This window comes from Uranotaenia lowii, chromosome 2 (genome assembly GCF_029784155.1).
Source record: "Uranotaenia lowii strain MFRU-FL chromosome 2, ASM2978415v1, whole genome shotgun sequence".
NCBI classification, from domain to species: Eukaryota; Metazoa; Arthropoda; class Insecta; order Diptera; family Culicidae; genus Uranotaenia; species Uranotaenia lowii.
Window position 1 is genome coordinate 105,946,660 of NC_073692.1, and position 23,063 is coordinate 105,969,722.

At 30.2% G+C, this 23,063-nt stretch overlaps 1 protein-coding gene across 1 annotated transcript in view; it reads right to left on the minus strand.

Annotated features, from left to right (window-relative positions):
- Nucleotides 1-6,916: 6,916 nt before the first annotated feature.
- Nucleotides 6,917-23,063, minus strand: part of LOC129749824 (uncharacterized) — a 110,141-nt gene continuing 93,994 nt past the window's right edge. The window contains exon 7 of the mRNA XM_055744914.1: nucleotides 6,917-9,925. Coding sequence (XP_055600889.1) covers nucleotides 7,742-9,925 — 2,184 coding nt within the window. The 3' untranslated portion in view covers nucleotides 6,917-7,741. The remainder of the gene's footprint in view (nucleotides 9,926-23,063) is intronic.

The window sequence follows — 23,063 nt, forward strand, 5'->3', positions numbered from 1 at the left end:
GCAAAGAAAATATTTTCATTTCCGTGAGATAAATTCTATATTTCACAGTTTTGAAATTGCTATGTCTCAATGCCTTGAAAATCAAATAGAATTCTAGCATTTCCATCATTTGATCAATTTTCTTAATTCTTTTTTTTTTCTAAATTCAAGTACAAAGCTTACTCCAGAGAGTTTTAAATCTTATTACAAATAATACATTTTTATTTTCTTTAGAGACACAATTACAGTATCGTTCATAATTGTATAGAAATTGGAAGCACGCACATTGTCACTTCGAATTTGAACTTCCATAACTTTTAACTCTGATGATATTTATTGATATTTTTTTTTGCTTTTGATAAATCAACTATCAAACTATTATATAACGAAATTTGAGCTTTTTGGAGTTATTGTGGCCTGAGATACAGTAATTCTACGAAAAACGGACTTTTTGGACTTTTTCATTCAAACTGGAATATCTCAGAAACTACGCTACATTTTTTAATGAAATTTTGCAGAGTGATTGTTAAAATATTAAGCTAGCATGCTCGAATTTTTTTAAAGCTCTATCGATGGGATTAAAAGTTACGTTAGGTACAATATTTTAGGCATGAACCTAGAAATGCGATTCCTATAGAATTTTGGACGAATGTTTCCATAGAAAAATCCTATTTTCTGTTTAACAACCAGTAAATCTATTCCAAACAAAAAATCAAAACAATTTCGCAAGATTCTGATTTTAAAACACAAAAAGATAATTTATTCCATTTTTTCTTTTCTTCATTGTTTTTGTCAGAATTTTTTTGGCTGATTTTTTGATGGGAAAAATATTATTCTCATGAATCGTCCAAAATTCTATAGGAATCGCATTTTTAGGTTCATGCTTGAAATATTGTACCTCTCGTAACTTTTGATCCCTTCAATAGAACTTTTTAAAAACTTCAGACATGCTAACTTAATATTTCAACAATCACTCTGCAAAATTTTAGTAAAAAATGTAGCGTAGTTACTGAGATATTGCAGTTTAAATGGTAAAAGTCCAAAAAGTCCGTTTTTCGTAGAATTACTGTATCTCAGGTCACACAAATTCTAGAAAATTCAAATTTTGTGTTATAATAATGTGATAGTTGATCTATCAACTCAGAAAATTTGATCTAAAAATATTATCAGCGTAAAAAGTTATTGAAGTTCAAAATCGAAGTGATAGTGCGCGTGCTTTTAATTTCTATACATTTATGAACGATACCCAAGTAACACAGATTCAGCCAACTAGCATTTCGATGTTTTATTATGGTTTTATTATGGCTTTTTTTGTGCAGCTCGTTTTATGACGGTTTTATTATGGTCATGCAAAATGCTTATATTCTTGAATCGATCATCTGTTTTCAGATAGTTTTGAAAACTCTCATAAATCTTCCATTAAACATACTGTTTTAGTTATTTAGAAAGAGTTAGGAATGCTACGTTTAAACTATAATAAAACACAAACATAGAAGTTTGCTCCAAGCTTTTTTTTGCATGTTCTATAATAGCACTCAGTGCCTGATTATTAAACCGCCATAAAACTTAGTGACAGTTCTCGATCAAGACGTCAAAACAGGACACGCTCAGATTAGATAGCACATATTTGAATAGGAATTCCCATTTTTACACATTTTTGATAAGTTCTGTGTGTTGATTTTGAGTTGAAATAATAAAAAATTATAAATATCTATGAAAACTTCGAATTACCGGAAGTGGAATGAAACTCTACAATATGGGTATTGAGTGAAAGGGTTCAAATAGGAGGAACAAAATTTGTTGCTTGACGCCAAGATGGCAAGATGGCGGCTTCCGCTTTTATTTTCAAAGTTGTAAATAACTGAAAATATCATGAAACCTTATTAATATTGTTATTAGGTGAAAGTAATAAACGAGTAGAAGTCGAATTTCGTTGTCCGTCGCCATCTTAAATTCCAAGATGGCGGCTACCACTCAACTTGAAAATACTGTATATGACTGGAAATTGCATAAAACCCTTACAATATGGGTATAAGTTGAAAGAGATCAACCGGTAGAAGTCAAATTTCGTTGTCTGACGCCATCTTAAAATCCAAGATGGCGGCTTCCGCTGCACTTTGAAATGTAGAAAATGACTAAAAATGATATGAAACCCAAACAATATTGGTATTGGGTAAAAGGGCTATACGAGTAGAAGTCGAATTTCGCTATCTGACGCCATCTTGAAATCCAAGATGGCGGCTTACGATAAACTTTTAAAATGCTATAAATCATTGAATATCGCATGAAACCTTCAAAATATGGATATTTTTGAATTGGGATAAGCTATAAGAAGTTAATTTTTGCTTTTTGGCGCTATATTGAAATCCAAGATGGTGGCTTCAGCAGAACTCAAAAATACTGTAAATGAATGAAAAAGGTATGAAACCCCCAAAATATATTGTATTCGATAATAAGGCTAAACGAAAGAAGTCGAATATCTTATTTCGCGTTTCTCTGAAATGCTTTAAGTGTTGCCCTTTCACCCAATACCCCAATTCAAGATGGCGTTTGATAGCAAACTTCGACTTCTACTCGTTTGGCCCTTTAACCCAATACCCATATTGTAGGAGCTTCATGCTATTTTTAGTAATTAACAACATTTTCAAATTCAGTGGAAGCCGCCATCTTGGATTCCTGATATCGAAATTTGTATTCTACTCGTTGATCCTTTTCAATTTATATCCATATTGTGGGAGTTTCATGTGATTTTCAGTGATTAACAGCATTTTAAAGTTCAGTGAAAGCCGCCATCTTGGATTTCAAGATGACGTCCGATAGCAAAATACGACTTCTAGTTTAGCCCTTTCTCCAAATACCAATATTGTGGGTCTTTCATGCGATTTCCAGTGATTACCAGCATTTCAAAGTTTATCGGACCCCACCATCTTGGATTTCAAGATGGCGTCGGAAAGAAAAAAAATCGACTTCTTCTAGTTTAGCCCGTTCACCTAATACCCGTATAGAGGTGGTTTAATGCGACTTTTTGTCATTTACAGCATTAAAAGATGAGCGGATGCCGCCATCTTGAATTTCAAGATGGCGTCTCAAAGCGAAATTCGACTTCTACTCGTTGAGCCCTTTCACTCAATACCCATATTGTTGAGGTTTCATGCGATTTAAAGTCATTTACAACATTTTAAAGTTCAGCAAAAGCCGCCATCTTGGATTTCAAGATGGCGTCAGACAACGAAATTTGACTTCAACTCATGATTTATTCCACGGGTCATTCACAACCAATCCCTATTTATTAAAAAAGTCTGTCCTCATTTACTGTACTAATGATTAACAACTCAGAAATGAGGAACTCATCCTAAGCGTGTAATTGGTTGGCTTGCGAGAGAAACGTCAAATCGTAGCTTTTTTTGGGGTCATCATTAAACCATAATAAAACTATGAATTGACTCACGCCATGTTGGTTGCAAAATCGAAGGGCACAAAATGACGCCATGTTGATGGATTCACAATGCAAGCATTGAAAAATATTTTTTCAGGCCTTTTTCCATGAATTCCATCATGATTGACCATCAGATTTGACGAGGCGCATTTATTTTAAGATACTATTTCATATACATTTTACCTAAAATCTTGACTGGCAATAGAAAAGAAGCTCAATATATGGTTAAAACATTGGATTTTTAGCTATTAATTTTACCAAATCATATCTGAATAATGCAATCATCATTCATCAACCATTATGGTTGCTGGAAAAAATAAAAAAAAACTCCGAGAACTGACAGAACCGAAAAAAAACAAAAAATTCTAACATGTTTTATAATAGCTTTTTAAAAGCTTTGGTGACCAACATTTATGACCAACAATTATATGTCTTGATGACGTTTCTAGGGTAGGGCCAAATAGCCTGATTTTGGCTTTATTAGAGTCCAGGTGATGTTATAGAATGCGCTTTAGCTTTTTATGAAGATTAATGCGATAGTCCAAACGATATTTTGCTGACCATAATAAAGCTAAAATTGTTACTTGGGTACTGTACATTGCTCTTAAGTTTCCTTAATGTTTGAGATAGTTCAATGAAAAAAAAAATAAGAAAAAAAATTGTCTCTATACAGACTATCCATTTAGTTTTCAATCTGAGTTTGAGCTGTTTTTTTTAATTGTAGACTAATTAAGAATTTTTATCTAGAAGACTGAACCTATTTATGTGCTCTGGATTTTAATTGAAAACCCGGTATTTTTGAACTCTGTTTAAATTTGATCTCCTTCATTTACCTTCAACTGATTTCTGATTTTGAATTATTGTTTTGAATTCATGTTGAATGTTGATTTAAAGGAATAAAAAATCTTACATAAATTTCTAATTTATAAGACTCTTCCATATCTTAATAGTGATTCTGCTTTCAGATTCTGAATTTTTTCAAGGGAAATTGATACTGTTTTATGATTTTATTTCATATTTTTAATCTTGAAACAATTTTTTTTATTTGTTTTTGGAGTTTTTAGGGCGATTTTCTAATACAAATTGCGAATTTTAATTGCTGAAGCCACTTGGTTTACCATCATGTCACTATCTACCGCACAGTTAAGCGGTTTTTCAACTTCAAACATGTGTAATAAAAAAAAACGACGACAGATTTTTATTCGATTTCTTTTCCAATACATCTCAAAATTGCTCTGCTTGCAATAAAAAAAATAGTGGAATGCGAAAAATGTACGCTATTCAAAATAATTAACTAAACTTTGGGGTGTTCAACTGGCCCTATTACCACTGACCACGCTGACATGACACTTAGAACAAAAATTCAACCATTTTCTGTCTAATTTTTTGTTGTCAGATTTTGCAGGTTCGCAATACCGACGGCAGGTGACGAACCTGAAAAATTTGACGAAAAATGCCCTGTAAGAAAAACGGTCCTGTTTAGCCCGATTTTATCGTAGAAATTGCGTGTTTTATGTTTAAAGTTGGGTGGCATTTCCTAACTGGGATAGCATTTCTTCAAATCGATCGATGCGCACTCTGGAATCGACATTGCGTACTGTTGGAAAAATTATCCAGAAAACAAAATCGAGTGTCCAGTCAGTATGGTCAGTGGTATGGTATTACCGCCCACAAGACTTTTTCGGGTGTCGATAATGTTTTCTGAAGTAACCCATCAAGTCTTGAATTTATCACTTATTATTAGGGACACAATAAAAGGGGTTTCTTGTATTTTAAATAAATGAGACGACACACGTCTGGTTAGGTCGGAAGCCAGTAACAAAAAGGCAGATCTGTTTTATTCTTACAATAAGCTTCAAGGTTTCGCTGCGAAGTCCATTTGTTCCTATGTCGACTGTGTTCCCATTCTGGGATCTGAACTACTCGTCGAAAAATCTATTAAGAAAACACTACATTTTATTAAGGAAAAACTATTTAACAACTGGAAACTGTTCTTTTTAGTATTTTCCATGTAACGAGCTGTCAAACCCATATTTTGGATCATGAGAAAATACATTTTGTGAAATTTTTCCCACAAATTTTGTACAAATTTTAACAAAGTGCGTTGACTGACAAAATGATTCCCGGCAAACAGCCTCAAGTAGCCGGTTACTTTCAGCGATGAAACATCATTTCTAACATAATCAAACTAAATGATTCTTACAATTTACACATTTGACACAACACATGCGTTAAAAACAAGAAATTGTGCGTGACCGGTTATTAGGAACCAACACTTTTTTTATACACCAAGTACCGCCCATCACTAAACGCTTCAAAAAATAACAACTATTGAAAAAATTTCAAAATTTTCTATGCAAATCTATTCTACGAAAATAAAACTATCGTTTCAAGTCGATTTTAGATCAAATAGGTACTATCTAGTGAACAAGAACCCTTTTTGCCCTAGGAACACAGTAATGCTTAGTTCGCTAACACGCTTCGAATTCAATAATTTGACCGGAAACGAAAAACCAAATATTTTATTTCTGACTATAGTTAGCATGAAAAGGGGGATTTTGGGCGGTAAATGGGGTCTGGGCGGTGAATGTTGACTTGATAGTATAATATTTTAAGTTAACACAATCATATGAAATTTGATTTCTGAAAAGAGGTTCAAAAGTATGTTTCTATCAATGAATTTTGATTGTCAGTTTCACTTAGACTTTCTCAACTGAAATTTTATTGCGAGGCTGACAATTTAATCGGGATTTGAACGTAAAACATGGTTGCAGAAATTTATTAGACAACTTTAAATTTGCTTTCATCAGGAAGGGTGTTTTTTGGGAGCCTTAGAAAAGATAGATATTTGAAGTATTGAAATTACGTTTTCACTAACATTTGACTTTTTTAAAAAACAAACCAAGTTTTTCCCAATTTGAAATCCAACTTATAACTTTTCATACGTTGAAAAAAGTTTTGAAATATTTTAGCTTTAGACTCAACTATTGATGAATATGTGGAAAAATTTCATGTTGATCAGAGCTATCCCGATGATCAATGTTACCCCGTTTTACGGTACATTAAAGCACTCAAAAGAATTCGATAGCATTTCCTTGAGAATCCTTCGCAGTAATAGAACTCAGTGAGCACATATTAAGGATAAATGGAACGTTTGGTTGCTTTGGATGATCCAGAAAATGTTTTTCGTCACTTATGCCGAAAACAGAGATCTACTTTTTTATAGAGGCATTTCTTTTTCGAAACTTTAGTAAAATCTAAAGTAAACTGTTACGGGTGGTTAAAATAATATCCAAAGATAAACTTTGGTACACGCTTAAACGATAATATTTGACAGAAAGGATTAAACTCTTTGTATAGAAGATTCTTTTCGAAATGGGAAATAATGATGTGATATTATCGGTAGTTTCTTTAAGTTTGTAACAAATAATCACTCACTGGCTTGTTTTTTCTTCTAATTTCATTTATTTCATTTATCTTAAGAAAAAAACGGTAGCTTGGTGTTTCTGCCCATAACTTAGACATAATCGGCTTCGATTAGCTATTCAACAATACAGCATAGATACATATGTATGTATATAAATAAGGTGCTACTGGTAAGAGATTTCATAGCAATATCCTAGCACTTCACTATTGTAGATTGATATTAATCCTATAACAGATAACTCTCTCTTTTTTTATCTACATATTTCTTGCTTTGCTTTTCTATTGCTCTTAGCACTATTCAGTCTTTGATTGTGTTTTTTTAATCTTTCGATTCGATGTTCGCTCTTTGACTAACTACTAAATAGGCATCATCTTAACGGGTTGGTGGTTCGATATTTTAAATGCGCGAAAATAAGTTACAAAACCTTTCTGTTTGACAGTGTCGATTAGGATGGGCGATAAATGCGCTAACTTTGATTCTCGCTTATAGTTTTTCCTTGAGGTATTTGCGATTCTTTGGAAATTTATCCAAGTTGATTCTGGCCATTTATTTTGATTGTTGGCTTCTTTTTTTTGCTGTTGAAACAATACGTTTGCTTTAACGTAAATTGGGTGGTTTTCGACAGGGCATTTGATTTGCGTCCTGCAGATTTTGGGTTGGGAAACTATTGAAAAATTTCTACTTATATGGACGGCATTATGTTTGTACTGTTGCGTATGTTCCGAAAAAAATGTGTTGTAGAAGTCATCTAAATTAAATGCAAGAATCCAACGTCATACGATAAAAGCACCTGTGGAAGGTTTTCCTGTTCAACAGGAATTCTTTCGAATCGGGATGTCGTGGGTTAGCTTTAGATTAGAGGCAGTGGATCGTGGATCGATTTTAAGCGATTGATCATGCTATAATACGCTGGTACTGGTACTGCGATGCCCAATGGTAACCGATCCGTTACTGTGGGTGATGAGGATTGGTGCTTTGTTCTTACCGAATCCAAACATAGGAACATAACGCAGCAGACTGTTGCTGCTTCTGGAGATTTCCGAGTCTCGTTGAAGAAGAGGTTCTACAGGATTGTACACGTTCAAGGTGTTGGAACCGTTGGTCGCTCGACTGTGCTGTGTTGCAGAGGTTTGAGGGGGTTTTGTGTCTCTGAAGTCGGTGTTGACGTTCAGGTCGTTCAGGTTTATTCCACGGGGCATGTTCATGCCAGTGTATTCGGAGGACGTTTGGTTGAGATCGTTCATCTGAGAAGTTCCCTCCAGAAGGTCGGCCATGGGTTCATCTTTACGTTTGTGCAACCCGGGTAGCAGTTCAAACTGATCGCTATCAGATTCGGCCATTTGAACTGAAGAGAGCGGAACATCCAGACAGGGACTTAGTAGCCTTGGATAGTTGGAGATGAACTCGAACACTTCTGAAGAACTGGGTCGTTTTTTGTAGTCGGGATTCCAACAGGCTTTCATGAGACCTTCAAGTTGAGGCTTAACACCTGGTGGGATTGTTAGGCAATTTCCTTTTTTAATGTGATCGAGCACTTGATTGTTTGTCATTCCTTGGAAAGGGAACGAACCAAAGGTGATTATTTCGTACAAAAGTACACCGTAGGACCAAACATCGGAAGAAGCGGTAAATAAGTTCAGGGCAAGGGATTCCGGTGCCATCCATCGTATCGGGAGCATTCCTCTGCGATTGAATCGATAGTAATCGTTTTCGAAGGTTGATCGAGCCATTCCAAAGTCCCCTAGTTTGACTACCCTTTGAGCATTGACCATGCAGTTTCGACAAGCTACGTCTCTATGGACAAATTTTTGCTCTGCTAGGTAAGACAGAGCACGAGATACGTCAATCGCCATCATGGTCAAACGTTTCGGAGAGATGTCGGACTCCTCGGTCTGCTTCTGGTTGACCATATGTCTTCGAGCCAATAAGTATGTTTTAAGATCTCCGTACAACATAAACTCCATGATAGTGTAGACTGGTTCAGTTTGTAAACATACTCCTAAAAGTTTCACAATGTTGGTATGATCGAAACGTTTCATGGCTTCAGCTTCAGAGAGGAAATCTACTTTATCCTCTGTATTCGATCCGATCTTCAGCGTTTTCACAGCTACTGCAGTCCAATTGTCTCCGTCGATTTGCGCTTCGCCTCCATAGACAGTTCCAAAGGCTCCTTCTCCCAAACGACGATTGATCACGACACGATCTTTCGCAATCTCCCACTTATCTAACGAGTTCAACGGTATGGACGAAGGCGAAAGCAAATCAATGCCAAACTTCTGCAAGTACTTCGCTGAGGTTTTCATCTTTCGATCGTACCGGATACGGAAGAAACAAAACGAAGCTAACGAAACCATCAGAATTACAAAAACACATAATACTCCGGTAAATATCAGAACAGCTCCATCACAATCGGTGCCGAAAAACCTTGCTAATCCACTCAAATTACACACCAATGCACCATCCTCCGGGATCTGTCCATCGCGGGTCATCCAGATGATTGCAGATTGATTCAACGTCAACGTTCCTCCAACTAACCGGTACTCATCCTCCGTGACATTTGGCATAAAACTTCCAACCACATTTGGCGTCCCATTGATCCACTGCAGCACATTGATGATCGTATACCGAGATCCCTCCTCATTGAACCGAATTCTACCGGAAACGCCAAAGAAATCCGTCTCCTCGATCACCTCTATCAATCGTTTTGTCGTCTTGACCGAATGCAAATCGCTCAAATACGAATGATCCTCGTTAATCAGCCGATCCAGGGCCAGTGCATAAACCCAAACCGCATCGTAAGCATACCCGGCATAATCTGATGCAATCAAACTTCCATTGCGCAGAATCATCTCGTAATCCTGGCGCCAATCACCGACTGTGGTGTTTCCTCCGTGTATGCTCAGCAGATGGCTGTCGTCGGCAAAGGGCGCATGCGACAGGGAAAAATGTCCATTGATGGCCCGTAGCATTTCCTGCGGGGTACACTGAACCGTCGAACGAACCGATCGGCCTTCCTGGCTCCAGTTCCAGGCATTTGACAGCCAAACCGGTAGGAACCAAACGTACCCGTTTTCTGCCGTCATCTGAAACGGGGAGAAAACGAGAAATTAGATAAGAAATTATAGTTTTAATGAACGCTTATATTTATGTATTTGTAAAATAAATTGTGCGTGTTTTCTAATGAACTTCTATGCACATTGTGTGGTTCTTATTCTCCTATATTCAGTTATTAGTCTTAAAGAGAAATGATAAATCTTCGTTTAAAAAAATCTTTCCAGCTTGTTGATAACACCAACTATTTTTTTAACGAACCCACATACAGGACCTCAGTGAAACTTCATGTTTCTTTGAAGAGATCTAATTCTAATTTGAAGAAATCTAATAAGTTTCTTCATCTTGTTTTGTGGAACTTTTGATTTAATTGTTGTGAATGAACGATGCCATACCGATGACATTTAACTGCATAAACAGCTTAAGGTGATGGTTATTAAATTCAACCATAATAAAATCATTTCAAAACCAGCTCGAAAACAAAGGGTAAACCACGAATTTTTGAGCCTTGTAAGTCAAGAGATTTTTTAAAAACTTAAAACAACTTCCACTCCCATAAGTTGATAATTAATTTTATTTGTTTGTTTTTCCACTTGTTTAACAACAAAAAAACAACGACTTGTTTTCAATCGATTTTTATTGGGGCACTGCGGATTTGATGACTGCGTGACTACCGGTTTTTATCACTAATCACCTATCTGTATGCAAAATAAGCATAAAACTACCTTTTTATCGGCTACCAATGACTTATTATGGCGCTTTGAATCACTATTCTATTAACATAAACGCAGGGCGACAGATAGCCGCGGCCTGATGAGGTGAAAAAGTGACTTTAACGAGATGCAACATACATAAAAAACAGTGATGGTGCAATCGATATATTCAATAACGAAAGTTATGCACATTTTATTTATCCCTACTCTTTGAGCGTCGCATTACGCAAGCTTCTAAGTATATCATAATCAAATCATAGTTGTTTGTCAGAAACTTGTGATAAAATATTAAACTAAGTTACAGAAATTCTTGAATACAGTTAGAATTTATTTAATTTGCTATTGTCTCATTCCAAATAAAATTTCAAATTTTGAACTACCTTATCATTTTTATTTCGAGCTTGACAAAAATAAAAAAAAAATTAAAAAAAATGACAAAAATGACAAAAATGACAAAAATGACAAAAATGACAAAAATGACAAAAATGACAAAAATGACAAAAATGACAAAAATGACAAAAATGACAAAAATGACAAAAATGACAAAAATGACAAAAATGACAAAAATGACAAAAATGACAAAAATGACAAAAATGACAAAAATGACAAAAATGACAAAAATGACAAAAATGACAAAAATGACAAAAATGACAAAAATGACAAAAATGACAAAAAATGACAAAAAATGACAAAAATGACAAAAATGACAAAAATGACAAAAATGACAAAAATGACAAAAATGACAAAAATGACAAAAATGACAAAAATGACAAAAATGACAAAAAATGACAAAAAATGACAAAAATGACAAAAATGACAAAAATGACAAAAATGACAAAAATGACAAAAATGACACAAATGACAAAAATGACAAAAATGACAAAAATGACAAAAATGACAAAAATGACAAAAATGACAAAAATGACAAAAATGACAAAAATGACAAAAATGACAAAAATGACAAAAATGACAAAAATGACAAAAATGACAAAAATGACAAAAATGACAAAAATGGCAAAAATGACAAAAATGACAAAAATGACAAAAATGACAAAAATGACAAAAATGACAAAAATGACAAAAATGACAAAAATGACAAAAATGACAAAAATGACAAAAATGACAAAAATGACAAAAATGACAAAAATGACAAAAATGACAAAAATGACAAAAATGACAAAAATGACAAAAATGACAAAAATGACAAAAATGACAAAAATGACAAAAATGACAAAAATGACAAAAATGACAAAAATGACAAAAATGACAAAAATGACAAAAATGACAAAAATGACAAAAATGACAAAAATGACAAAAATGACAAAAATGACAAAAATGACAAAAATGACAAAAATGACAAAAATGACAAAAATGACAAAAATGACAAAAATGACAAAAATGACAAAAATGACAAAAATGACAAAAATGACAAAAATGACAAAAATGACAAAAATGACAAAAATGACAAAAATGACAAAAATGACAAAAATGACAAAAATGACAAAAATGACAAAAATGACAAAAATGACAAAAATGACAAAAATGACAAAAATGACAAAAATGACAAAAATGACAAAAATGACAAAAATGACAAAAATGACAAAAATGACAAAAATGACAAAAATGACAAAAATGACAAAAATGACAAAAATGACAAAAATGACAAAAATGACAAAAATGACAAAAATGACAAAAATGACAAAAATGACAAAAATGACAAAAATGACAAAAATGACAAAAATGACAAAAATGACAAAAATGACAAAAATGACAAAAATGACAAAAATGACAAAAATGACAAAAATGACAAAAATGACAAAAATGACAAAAATGACAAAAATGACAAAAATGACAAAAATGACAAAAATGACAAAAATGACAAAAATGACAAAAATGACAAAAATGACAAAAATGACAAAAATGACAAAAATGACAAAAATGACAAAAATGACAAAAATGACAAAAATGACAAAAATGACAAAAATGACAAAAATGACAAAAATGACAAAAATGACAAAAATGACAAAAATGACAAAAATGACAAAAATGACAAAAATGACAAAAATGACAAAAATGACAAAAATGACAAAAATGACAAAAATGACAAAAATGACAAAAATGACAAAAATGACAAAAATGACAAAAATGACAAAAATGACAAAAATGACAAAAATGACAAAAATGACAAAAATGACAAAAATGACAAAAATGACAAAAATGACAAAAATGACAAAAATGACAAAAATGACAAAAATGACAAAAATGACAAAAATGACAAAAATGACAAAAATGACAAAAATGACAAAAATGACAAAAATGACAAAAATGACAAAAATGACAAAAATGACAAAAATGACAAAAATGACAAAAATGACAAAAATGACAAAAATGACAAAAATGACAAAAATGACAAAAATGACAAAAATGACAAAAATGACAAAAATGACAAAAATGACAAAAATGACAAAAATGACAAAAATGACAAAAATGACAAAAATGACAAAAATGACAAAAATGACAAAAATGACAAAAATGACAAAAATGACAAAAATGACAAAAATGACAAAAATGACAAAAATGACAAAAATGACAAAAATGACAAAAATGACAAAAATGACAAAAATGACAAAAATGACAAAAATGACAAAAATGACAAAAATGACAAAAATGACAAAAATGACAAAAATGACAAAAATGACAAAAATGACAAAAATGACAAAAATGACAAAAATGACAAAAATGACAAAAATGACAAAAATGACAAAAATGACAAAAATGACAAAAATGACAAAAATGACAAAAATGACAAAAATGACAAAAATGACAAAAATGACAAAAATGACAAAAATGACAAAAATGACAAAAATGACAAAAATGACAAAAATGACAAAAATGACAAAAATGACAAAAATGACAAAAATGACAAAAATGACAAAAATGACAAAAATGACAAAAATGACAAAAATGACAAAAATGACAAAAATGACAAAAATGACAAAAATGACAAAAATGACAAAAATGACAAAAATGACAAAAATGACAAAAATGACAAAAATGACAAAAATGACAAAAATGACAAAAATGACAAAAATGACAAAAATGACAAAAATGACAAAAATGACAAAAATGACAAAAATGACAAAAATGACAAAAATGACAAAAATGACAAAAATGACAAAAATGACAAAAATGACAAAAATGACAAAAATGACAAAAATGACAAAAATGACAAAAATGACAAAAATGACAAAAATGACAAAAATGACAAAAATGACAAAAATGACAAAAATGACAAAAATGACAAAAATGACAAAAATGACAAAAATGACAAAAATGACAAAAATGACAAAAATGACAAAAATGACAAAAATGACAAAAATGACAAAAATGACAAAAATGACAAAAATGACAAAAATGACAAAAATGACAAAAATGACAAAAATGACAAAAATGACAAAAATGACAAAAATGACAAAAATGACAAAAATGACAAAAATGACAAAAATGACAAAAATGACAAAAATGACAAAAATGACAAAAATGACAAAAATGACAAAAATGACAAAAATGACAAAAATGACAAAAATGACAAAAATGACAAAAATGACAAAAATGACAAAAATGACAAAAATGACAAAAATGACAAAAATGACAAAAATGACAAAAATGACAAAAATGACAAAAATGACAAAAATGACAAAAATGACAAAAATGACAAAAATGACAAAAATGACAAAAATGACAAAAATGACAAAAATGACAAAAATGACAAAAATGACAAAAATGACAAAAATGACAAAAATGACAAAAATGACAAAAATGACAAAAATGACAAAAATGACAAAAATGACAAAAATGACAAAAATGACAAAAATGACAAAAATGACAAAAATGACAAAAATGACAAAAATGACAAAAATGACAAAAATGACAAAAATGACAAAAATGACAAAAATGACAAAAATGACAAAAATGACAAAAATGACAAAAATGACAAAAATGACAAAAATGACAAAAATGACAAAAATGACAAAAATGACAAAAATGACAAAAATGACAAAAATGACAAAAATGACAAAAATGACAAAAATGACAAAAATGACAAAAATGACAAAAATGACAAAAATGACAAAAATGACAAAAATGACAAAAATGACAAAAATGACAAAAATGACAAAAATGACAAAAATGACAAAAATGACAAAAATGACAAAAATGACAAAAATGACAAAAATGACAAAAATGACAAAAATGACAAAAATGACAAAAATGACAAAAATGACAAAAATGACAAAAATGACAAAAATGACAAAAATGACAAAAATGACAAAAATGACAAAAATGACAAAAATGACAAAAATGACAAAAATGACAAAAATGACAAAAATGACAAAAATGACAAAAATGACAAAAATGACAAAAATGACAAAAATGACAAAAATGACAAAAATGACAAAAATGACAAAAATGACAAAAATGACAAAAATGACAAAAATGACAAAAATGACAAAAATGACAAAAATGACAAAAATGACAAAAATGACAAAAATGACAAAAATGACAAAAATGACAAAAATGACAAAAATGACAAAAATGACAAAAATGACAAAAATGACAAAAATGACAAAAATGACAAAAATGACAAAAATGACAAAAATGACAAAAATGACAAAAATGACAAAAATGACAAAAATGACAAAAATGACAAAAATGACAAAAATGACAAAAATGACAAAAATGACAAAAATGACAAAAATGACAAAAATGACAAAAATGACAAAAATGACAAAAATGACAAAAATGACAAAAATGACAAAAATGACAAAAATGACAAAAATGACAAAAATGACAAAAATGACAAAAATGACAAAAATGACAAAAATGACAAAAATGACAAAAATGACAAAAATGACAAAAATGACAAAAATGACAAAAATGACAAAAATGACAAAAATGACAAAAATGACAAAAATGACAAAAATGACAAAAATGACAAAAATGACAAAAATGACAAAAATGACAAAAATGACAAAAATGACAAAAATGACAAAAATGACAAAAATGACAAAAATGACAAAAATGACAAAAATGACAAAAATGACAAAAATGACAAAAATGACAAAAATGACAAAAATGACAAAAATGACAAAAATGACAAAAATGACAAAAATGACAAAAATGACAAAAATGACAAAAATGACAAAAATGACAAAAATGACAAAAATGACAAAAATGACAAAAATGACAAAAATGACAAAAATGACAAAAATGACAAAAATGACAAAAATGACAAAAATGACAAAAATGACAAAAATGACAAAAATGACAAAAATGACAAAAATGACAAAAATGACAAAAATGACAAAAATGACAAAAATGACAAAAATGACAAAAATGACAAAAATGACAAAAATGACAAAAATGACAAAAATGACAAAAATGACAAAAATGACAAAAATGACAAAAATGACAAAAATGACAAAAATGACAAAAATGACAAAAATGACAAAAATGACAAAAATGACAAAAATGACAAAAATGACAAAAATGACAAAAATGACAAAAATGACAAAAATGACAAAAATGACAAAAATGACAAAAATGACAAAAATGACAAAAATGACAAAAATGACAAAAATGACAAAAATGACAAAAATGACAAAAATGACAAAAATGACAAAAATGACAAAAATGACAAAAATGACAAAAATGACAAAAATGACAAAAATGACAAAAATGACAAAAATGACAAAAATGACAAAAATGACAAAAATGACAAAAATGACAAAAATGACAAAAATGACAAAAATGACAAAAATGACAAAAATGACAAAAATGACAAAAATGACAAAAATGACAAAAATGACAAAAATGACAAAAATGACAAAAATGACAAAAATGACAAAAATGACAAAAATGACAAAAATGACAAAAATGACAAAAATGACAAAAATGACAAAAATGACAAAAATGACAAAAATGACAAAAATGACAAAAATGACAAAAATGACAAAAATGACAAAAATGACAAAAATGACAAAAATGACAAAAATGACAAAAATGACAAAAATGACAAAAATGACAAAAATGACAAAAATGACAAAAATGACAAAAATGACAAAAATGACAAAAATGACAAAAATGACAAAAATGACAAAAATGACAAAAATGACAAAAATGACAAAAATGACAAAAATGACAAAAATGACAAAAATGACAAAAATGACAAAAATGACAAAAATGACAAAAATGACAAAAATGACAAAAATGACAAAAATGACAAAAATGACAAAAATGACAAAAATGACAAAAATGACAAAAATGACAAAAATGACAAAAATGACAAAAATGACAAAAATGACAAAAATGACAAAAATGACAAAAATGACAAAAATGACAAAAATGACAAAAATGACAAAAATGACAAAAATGACAAAAATGACAAAAATGACAAAAATGACAAAAATGACAAAAATGACAAAAATGACAAAAATGACAAAAATGACAAAAATGACAAAAATGACAAAAATGACAAAAATGACAAAAATGACAAAAATGACAAAAATGACAAAAATGACAAAAATGACAAAAATGACAAAAATGACAAAAATGACAAAAATGACAAAAATGACAAAAATGACAAAAATGACAAAAATGACAAAAATGACAAAAATGACAAAAATGACAAAAATGACAAAAATGACAAAAATGACAAAAATGACAAAAATGACAAAAATGACAAAAATGACAAAAATGACAAAAATGACAAAAATGACAAAAATGACAAAAATGACAAAAATGACAAAAATGACAAAAATGACAAAAATGACAAAAATGACAAAAATGACAAAAATGACAAAAATGACAAAAATGACAAAAATGACAAAAATGACAAAAATGACAAAAATGACAAAAATGACAAAAATGACAAAAATGACAAAAATGACAAAAATGACAAAAATGACAAAAATGACAAAAATGACAAAAATGACAAAAATGACAAAAATGACAAAAATGACAAAAATGACAAAAATGACAAAAATGACAAAAATGACAAAAATGACAAAAATGACAAAAATGACAAAAATGACAAAAATGACAAAAATGACAAAAATGACAAAAATGACAAAAATGACAAAAATGACAAAAATGACAAAAATGACAAAAATGACAAAAATGACAAAAATGACAAAAATGACAAAAATGACAAAAATGACAAAAATGACAAAAATGACAAAAATGACAAAAATGACAAAAATGACAAAAATGACAAAAATGACAAAAATGACAAAAATGACAAAAATGACAAAAATGACAAAAATGACAAAAATGACAAAAATGACAAAAATGACAAAAATGACAAAAATGACAAAAATGACAAAAATGACAAAAATGACAAAAATGACAAAAATGACAAAAATGACAAAAATGACAAAAATGACAAAAATGACAAAAATGACAAAAATGACAAAAATGACAAAAATGACAAAAATGACAAAAATGACAAAAATGACAAAAATGACAAAAATGACAAAAATGACAAAAATGACAAAAATGACAAAAATGACAAAAATGACAAAAATGACAAAAATGACAAAAATGACAAAAATGACAAAAATGACAAAAATGACAAAAATGACAAAAATGACAAAAATGACAAAAATGACAAAAATGACAAAAATGACAAAAATGACAAAAATGACAAAAATGACAAAAATGACAAAAATGACAAAAATGACAAAAATGACAAAAATGACAAAAATGACAAAAATGACAAAAATGACAAAAATGACAAAAATGACAAAAATGACAAAAATGACAAAAATGACAAAAATGACAAAAATGACAAAAATGACAAAAATGACAAAAATGACAAAAATGACAAAAATGACAAAAATGACAAAAATGACAAAAATGACAAAAATGACAAAAATGACAAAAATGACAAAAATGACAAAAATGACAAAAATGACAAAAATGACAAAAATGACAAAAATGACAAAAATGACAAAAATGACAAAAATGACAAAAATGACAAAAATGACAAAAATGACAAAAATGACAAAAATGACAAAAATGACAAAAATGACAAAAATGACAAAAATGACAAAAATGACAAAAATGACAAAAATGACAAAAATGACAAAAATGACAAAAATGACAAAAATGACAAAAATGACAAAAATGACAAAAATGACAAAAATGACAAAAATGACAAAAATGACAAAAATGACAAAAATGACAAAAATGACAAAAATGACAAAAATGACAAAAATGACAAAAATGACAAAAATGACAAAAATGACAAAAATGACAAAAATGACAAAAATGACAAAAATGACAAAAATGACAAAAATGACAAAAATGACAAAAATGACAAAAATGACAAAAATGACAAAAATGACAAAAATGACAAAAATGACAAAAATGACAAAAATGACAAAAATGACAAAAATGACAAAAATGACAAAAATGACAAAAATGACAAAAATGACAAAAATGACAAAAATGACAAAAATGACAAAAATGACAAAAATGACAAAAATGACAAAAATGACAAAAATGACAAAAATGACAAAAATGACAAAAATGACAAAAATGACAAAAATGACAAAAATGACAAAAATGACAAAAATGACAAAAATGACAAAAATGACAAAAATGACAAAAATGACAAAAATGACAAAAATGACAAAAATGACAAAAATGACAAAAATGACAAAAATGACAAAAATGACAAAAATGACAAAAATGACAAAAATGACAAAAATGACAAAAATGACAAAAATGACAAAAATGACAAAAATGACAAAAATGACAAAAATGACAAAAATGACAAAAATGACAAAAATGACAAAAATGACAAAAATGACAAAAATGACAAAAATGACAAAAATGACAAAAATGACAAAAATGACAAAAATGACAAAAATGACAAAAATGACAAAAATGACAAAAATGACAAAAATGACAAAAATGACAAAAATGACAAAAATGACAAAAATGACAAAAATGACAAAAATGACAAAAATGACAAAAATGACAAAAATGACAAAAATGACAAAAATGACAAAAATGACAAAAATGACAAAAATGACAAAAATGACAAAAATGACAAAAATGACAAAAATGACAAAAATGACAAAAATGACAAAAATGACAAAAATGACAAAAATGACAAAAATGACAAAAATGACAAAAATGACAAAAATGACAAAAATGACAAAAATGACAAAAATGAGAAAAATGACAAAAATGGCAAAAATGACAAAACAATCACAAAAATGACAAAAATTACAAAAATTACAAAAAATGACAGAAATGACAAAAATGACAAAAATGACAAAAATAACAAAAATGACAAAAACGACAAAAATGACAAAAATGACAAAAATGACAAAAATGACAAAAATGACAAAAATGACAAAAATGACAAAAATGACAAAAATGACAAAAATGACAAAAATGATAAAAATGACAAAAATTGACAAAATTGACAAAAATGACAAAAATGACAAAAATGACAAAAATGACAAAAATGACAAAACTGACAAAAATGACAAAAATGACAAAAATGACAAAAATGATAAAAATGACAAAAAATGACAAAAATAACAAAAATGACAAAAAATGACAAAAATAACAAAAATGACAACAATGACAACAATGACAAAAATGACAAACAATGACAAAAATGACAAAAATGAAAAAAAAATACATTTTCCTCAAGTTCTTGTCATTTTGGTATGAAAGGAAAAGTTATCAAAAAAAAAATCCTTCATAACACTGTTCAACGCCTTTTTTGCAATAAAGCTCAAGGCAACAATATTTTATAAACAATTCAACAGTGTTAAAAGATGATTCTTGGTCTTTTATCTTCAAACTCAAAACAACCGAGATTGGCTTGATCGTATAATGAAACGTCTGTGGAAGGGTTTTTGCCTCAATCGGTTAAAAATCAAGACATTATTGCATAGCATCGATCTGTTTATATGGAAAACTCCTTTTCTTGCCTTTCACACTTAAACTGGATATCAAATATACATTGACCGTCTCATAAACTCACACGAAATTACTGGGACGAAAATCCCTAAAAAAATCCCACGAAATTACTGCACGAAACATAGAGCAGTCAATGTGGACGATCTCTTTTACTGTCCCTGATCCAAAGTTTTATAATTGAAACCAATTTCCTGAAAAGATTAAGTGTGTACACACTAAGATTGCAAATTTTCCCTCAGGATAATGACTCTCCGAATCATAGGGAAATAGCTAAATTTATTCGAACTTCGTATGGGAACCCTCCCGAATCTCGGAACGCTTAATTTCTCCTGATATTAATACACACACACACAGACACTATAACAATTGTCCTGTATCATTGGAAATGTTCAGTTCAGTTATGGTGCTTGAGCAGGTTAGTATTTTTAATAAATTTACAATTGACTATAAACTAAGATTTGACTGATCTTTGTTTTCAGGCAAACTTAACCAAAATTAACCTACCACCAGGAAACGCAGCAGAGGAGTTTTATGTTATATTATATATGAAATAGGAATATTCAGAATTGTGAGTTAATGGTGAATAAAATTTAATAACCATTAAAAAAGATTTTTAGTCTTGGTGTGAAAATCTCCGTATTCCATGTAAATATCGCAGGGAAGCCATTATGAACCCACAGGAAAACTACGGAGCTACCTGCAAATTACAGGAAAAAACTGTTTCGAACCTACAGGTGCATTTGGCAGTTGTTTTTCTGAGCTGTTTTTCTGTTCCGAAGTTGTCCAGTAATTTCATCTATAGAAAATACAGAACAGAATCGTCCTGACAACAGGAGAAAAGATTAAGTGTGTACACAATAAGATTGCAATCATTCCGCTCGGGACCATGATCTTCTGAATTACAGGAAAACGGCCCAAAATTACACTTGAACACTTGAACAAGAGTTCTACTGGGTCACGGGGAGATAGCTAACCGCATCTCGTAGCAATCCATTTCTCCTCGACCGCATTCAGAGCATCGAATCCCTGTAATCCATAACTCACAGATACTGTCACTGCCAAATGTTTGTTTTGAAGCATTCATCCGCCGGGATCGATTTCTACCGGTTATTTTGAGTGTTTTTGGACCCAAATTTTAGGGCCGCTGCTAGCAGCTAGACACCAAGATCATCGTTAACATCATCTATCTTGCCCGGGATTTAAAAGTAAGTGAATTTTCTTGAAATTTATTATGTATTGATGGTTATTTTCTAGTTTGTTCGCTTCCGCAGATATCGTGGGTAAGCTGAGTTGACAAATTTTCAAATCTTATGAAAATCTCGAAAAAAAAAATCTCGGATTGAAAATCATTCGTACCTACAGGAATAATGCCAAACCTTCTTCAAATTTATCGACCTATACTAAGAAGTTTGTGTACAAGTTGTTGAATTTCTAACTCTGAGGCAAGGTTGTGTTAAGAAATATTTTCTCCTATTTTTCACAACAATAAGTTTTTTTTAAGGTTACTTAATTTTTCCACTAGATGGAGATTGTTGTCTAGAATTGGTCAACCTTGATTTCAAATTTTTCCCAAAAAACTAGTAGATAATGCAATGCACGTACTGTAAAACCATTTTTTTTGTCGTTTGTTACATCAACACCTGTTCTTGTTTCGGTCTCCAACATCCTACACGTATGGAACGGGATCATAACTCGTGGATACTACTTTTCCTTTGATCAGCAAGCTTTTGTTTTTTTTCCTTCCTACACATATTTGGTTCGCCAAATCCATCGCGGTTTCACTCGTTGCGTTGCTGTTTCCACTTAGAGGTCGCCCGTCGCATGTCAGATTCTTTTTTTTTTTCGAGTCCCCAAACAAATCTTATCAGTACGAAAGATTTACGGGTTCTGCACTTGCCGGTTGTTCCTTCAACTTTTAGAGTTGATTGTTGCTGCAGTAGAGTCGTTGAATTGGAAAGGTTTTGGGCGCTTTTGTTTTTGTTAAATCGATGTCAGACTCGGCAAGTTGTTTTTGGAAGCCTGAACTAATTAAGCTTGCAATGCAAAAAAAGTGAATTGACCATGTTACCTTATTTTATCCGTTATCTCAGAACTGAGAATTTTTAACCAATGCAATGGTTCATTAAAAGGTTCATTATCTCGTTCAGGGCTTCAAGCGAAAAATCAGAAATAAATGGCTCATGATTTATGTAATGTTTTCAAAAAAGCAAAGATCGTAATTTATCAAGATTTATGAATTTCTAGAAGTTGACCTGTGTAATTGCATTTCTATTCAATAACCTATAAAAAGGTTTAATTTTCAAATCCGAATCTTACTGCTGTGATGTGTTTTACAGTTTCCGGCAATATTGTATTTTTTCCGTCTACATTTATATGAGGTATAAATCAAACTATCATCATTTGTTTTTTTGAACATCAGTGTTTTATAGTACTCGAAACTCAGGACTGGAAAACA